The following is a 4,405-nucleotide window of genomic DNA, read 5'->3' as shown; positions in this document are numbered from 1 at the left end:
ACCAACAACGGCAGATCGTCCAAGGTCGAATACTCGGAACAGTTTTTCCAACCCTTCGCCGAACGTACGGCGGTTCCATCGGAGTGCAGGATGATCCACCGGAGTCGGTAGTACAGGAGATGGCCGGACTGTTGTAGTAAACGATCGGTTCCAACGCAAGACAAATCAGCTACCACGACCACCAGGTGTCGGTCTGGGTCGTGCCATGGAAGATTGTTCGGTGCGACGGCGGCGAATTGTAGCTCCATGGGGGTACGGCCAGCGTTGATCTCTTGCCAAAGCTGATAACGGATGGTCGGTGGCCAACAGACGAGAACCAGTAAACGGCGAGCGCCTTCGAGATGCGTAAGGATATCCCGCACAGCGGCCACACGTTGATCGACGGCTGTACGCGGCACGTCCACAGACAACACGCCACCGATAAGCGTTAACAATGTAAGGACAGTGGCCGAAGACTGGGCCATTCTAGAGGTTTGCCTTACTGGGGTTAGCACAAGCATTATCACGGTCACGCAGCAGAGTGACCGATATTTATACGTACTTGCCAATAGTAACGGCGATCGGAAACGTATAATTTAGGTAGTTTTGGGTTTTGCAAAAATAAACAGTCAGCAGGTATCGAAGGAGCAAAACCAGAGCTATCGTTTTTACGATGCGCGTGCGAATCGGAACATTTGGTACAAACTATGCCTATTATCAATCGGTGATAGATTTGTTTGAAAGTTATGCATGAAATATAAATGTTAAGCGATTGTTTCGGAAGACATTATTTATTGTAATTATTATTTGTAGGAGTAAATGGAAGCCGCAATCTGCCACCGTCTCACTCGATATCGGTATCGGATTGCAATTTTGCAAGACTCCACGGCTGGCCCCCATGATGGGGCAGCGGGTCTCACCCATCCGCGACCGTTGACCCAGAAGAAGAAGTGCAATCTTCTCGTAGCCAAAAGCCAATGGCGTACGTAATCAAAGCAGTAGAACTTGCCTCATAGTAGGCTACTACACCGTACAGCGTTGTGGCCATCGTACCAATTATCTCAGCAACCCTCATTACGGAGTGGTTGCCTACTAACTACATTCAGCTAAGTAGGCAAATTACACAGTTTTTTTCAAAGAACAATTCTCTGGTGAAAATGGTCTCCCAAACATACTAAGATAACAAAACTACGAAGCAAGCCTACTGAGTTACTATAGAACTAGGACCGGTTAAACTCGGTCGGTTGTGCCTATTTTAACGAAAATAATTCAGTAGACACCTTCTGTTGCACCGGTCGCAGGGGGCCGGATGTTTTGCCCGCACAGTAGACAGGGCGAGCATCGTTCTGCCGCTGACCGACCCTGCCCACTGACCCTGCCCATGCCACAGGCCGAGAAGGCCGGATGATTTAAAATCTTACGCAAGGCACTAAGTGCAACGCACGCACCGCGACGCATTTTGCTTGGTTTCGGTTCTCAGCCATCGGTCGGGTTCGGCCAAACGGGCAATTAATTGCAATTGCAAGCACACCGCACGGTGCACAGGTTGCTTTCCGGTAGCTCCACGGCCCGGGCCGGATGTTGTGTTGGGCCGAGGTGCATCTTCCATCAAGTAATAAATCATCCCGCCGGCGGCACGGCCGCGTTCAGTTCGTTGTCGGTTGTGGCTGTGACTGGACTGCACAGTTTCTGGAGTAAACTTTGTGTGTATAGTGGTACTTTGCGTACAGCTCGAGTTCCGGCTCCCGGGAAGTAACGATCCTTGGACACAATGGGGATGAAGGTGTCGGGAGTGCGGATGCCAACGATAGTGTGCCAACTACTGTTGGGATGTGTTTTGGTAGTGCAGGGAACGATCGTTGGCCGGCTAACGGACGATGTTGAGTTTATCGATCCGACCATCGGGATCGGACCGGGTGGAACCGCCAGTGGTATCCCGTTGGGGCCGAGAGGCTTTCGAGGATTCGAAATACTGCCCAGAGTAAGTAGTCGCGGTGTGAGGGAAATTGCTAGAGTTCGGCTCTAAGAACCAATTCGTTCATTTAAATTTCTATTGACATGCTAATTTTTTTAAAACAATTTAAACTTTGAAGATTCTTTGAAGTGTTTCCACAATTTATTCAATTAAATATTTTGCTACCATTTTCTTACTAATACAAGCCTAACCGTGTATGTGAACAAGGTTCGTTTTATCACGTTCATCGGGTTTAACATTTGAAGTGGAAAGTCGTTATTAAATATAGAGCCAGTAGGGGCAGCGCGGTCGGTAGCGTGGGAACAAGCGTTCCCCGCGCGATGGCCTCAGAGTGCAAGTTAATAATCACATTCTTGGCACTCCCGCCGCCACGTGCGTAAGGTCGAAAGTTAAGAAAAAAACACATGAACCTCACGCACATGCAAAAGTTCCCGATCATTGCGGACTGATAAGGCGTGATAATTTTTCGGCCATGATGCTCAAGGGTCATCGAGTGCTTGATATGCTAAGTATCCCTCTGATCTTTCGTTCGTTTCCACACGCCTATTGTTTCCGTTGATGGCGGCTGCCGCTCACGTGCCTTGACCAAATGAACAGCCGGAACCATCGTGGAAGGCGGGCGCAACACTGGTGGCGGATAATCCGGAGCAACAGATCATGGGAACGATCTCCTTCCGCCAGTGGGCCCCGGGACACGTCGAAACGGCCATTAACGTAACCGGCGTGCCGGTCGGGAAGCACGCCGTTCACGTGCACGCGTTCGGTGATATGCGCGAGGGCTGCAAGTCCACGGGGCCTCATTTCCGTAGCAGTATTGTAAGTCGTGAGTTCGTGTGGAGAATTAGCAGGTCGGCGACACATCGGACTCTTCCGTTACAGATTGGCAACATCGACGTGAAGGATGACGGTAACGCGGTGATCGATTTCCACAGCCCGTACATCAATCTGTTCGGTTTCGCCGGCATCGTCGGACGCTCGATCGTGATCCACGAAAAACCGTCCGAGATCTACCGGTTTCCGGACCTGTCCATCAACAACCCGGTATCGTTCCAGGGCGAAGAGGACACGGTTGGGGGACGCATCGCTTGCGGTATCATCACCATCCTCGATAACGTTGCGCCGTAGAACGTGCCGGCGAAGCTTGGCAAGGAAATAAAAACTGACCATGTTACTCTACTCTTTATCGTTCTCGACTAAGTGGCGGTTTATTGAACAGTAATACAAAAAATGGTAACAATATCTAGGTGAGAAATTTAGTAATATCAGGTGTACCGCAGGCCAGCTGCGCAGCAATGCTCATTACGGTTTCCAACTTTGCACTAATGCAGTATTCTCGCTTCAAACCTTCCGACACCAGCCGAATAAGGCACAGTTTATGGCAGATCAACAGCGACATACCATGGGCTGCTGCTTCATCCGGCTGCTTTACAAATAATTGGGGTAAACTCTTACGCATCTCTTGCCAGAGCTTCCGTTTGGACATAAGCATGGGCCGGAGAAGGGTTTCATGGTGCAGCAGAAGATTATCATCCAAACGCGACCTGACCAAAGCCACGAGTGTTGTGCTGCGAACCATGCTTTCGTCGTCGATGTCCTGCATCGGAGTGTTCTCGAGTTCGTTTATGTTTCTGGTGCCATGCGGAGGATCGGTCTGTTCACTCGGCAATGCCTTATGCTGATCCATGGGTGGCTGTTCAAGAGACGAGAACGAGAGAGTGCTTAGAGTAGAATCTTCACCATCAATTGTTACGTCTGCGTTTCGGTTGAAGGTCGATAATACAATTATTTACCTGAGCAGCGCTGATTGCGGGCGAATTATCCGTATCGCCTCCATCGCTTAAAGTATTTTCCCGATTGTGGCCGGTTTCTGTACCGCTCTCAATGGGTGATGAAGAATCGCATACAATCTCTGGTGGTTGGATTTCAGCCGAATTTAATTGAGAGGACATCTCGAAGTACGCGCTAACGACACTCTGGCCAGAAAGACACTCTTCTTGTTGTTCGTGGTCGGTCGTGCTTGTAGCTACTTCTTCTTCTTCTTCCACTTCTTCTACTTCTATTGAGTTGGCTACGGTGGGCAATTCGATGGGTTTCGCGCTTAATTCCGCTGATTGATCCTCAACCACCGGATTGGCATCAGATATGTTGGATCGTTCATGGATTAGGGAATTTGGTGTCGTGTTATCGTGTACGATTAGCTCTTCGGATGAGTCGCTCACATCGTTATCCTCTTCGCCCAAGGCCACTTCATCGTCTTCAAGTTGATCCTCAACCACCGGATTGGCATCAGATACGTTGGATCGTTCATGGATTAGGGAATTTGGTGTCGTATTATCGTACACCATTAGCTCTTCGGATGAGTCGCTCACATCGTTATCCTCTTCGCCCAAGGCCACTTCATCGCCTTCAAGTTGATCCTCAACCACCGGATTGGCATCAGATACGTTGGAT

General features: G+C 49.6%; 1 protein-coding gene across 1 annotated transcript; it reads left to right on the top strand.

Moving 5' to 3' along the window:
* Nucleotides 1-1,664: 1,664 nt before the first annotated feature.
* Nucleotides 1,665-3,112, top strand: LOC131205528 (superoxide dismutase [Cu-Zn]). The gene is made up of 3 exons (XM_058197658.1): nt 1,665-1,960; nt 2,552-2,770; nt 2,834-3,112. The coding sequence occupies exons 1-3, from the start codon at nt 1,751-1,753 to the stop codon at nt 3,077-3,079; spliced, it is 675 nt and encodes a 224-aa protein (XP_058053641.1). The 5' UTR covers nt 1,665-1,750; the 3' UTR covers nt 3,080-3,112.
* The last annotated feature ends 1,293 nt before the right edge of the window (nt 3,113-4,405 follow it).

Source organism: Anopheles bellator, chromosome 1 (genome assembly GCF_943735745.2).
Source record: "Anopheles bellator chromosome 1, idAnoBellAS_SP24_06.2, whole genome shotgun sequence".
Taxonomy (NCBI): Eukaryota; Metazoa; Arthropoda; class Insecta; order Diptera; family Culicidae; genus Anopheles; species Anopheles bellator.
Note: the sequence above shows the minus strand (reverse complement) of the source record. Positions and strands in the feature narration are given on the sequence as shown.

Bases quoted from the DNA above. Each gene is read 5' to 3' on its own strand.
- LOC131205528 (XM_058197658.1), top strand. From the start codon at position 1,751: ATGGGGATGAAGGTGTCGGGAGTGCGGATGCCAACGATAGTGTGCCAA. The intron at 1,961-2,551 runs GTAAGTAGTCGC...CCAAATGAACAG, and splicing joins GATTCGAAATACTGCCCAGA to CCGGAACCATCGTGGAAGGC. The intron at 2,771-2,833 runs GTAAGTCGTGAG...CTTCCGTTACAG, and splicing joins CTCATTTCCGTAGCAGTATT to ATTGGCAACATCGACGTGAA.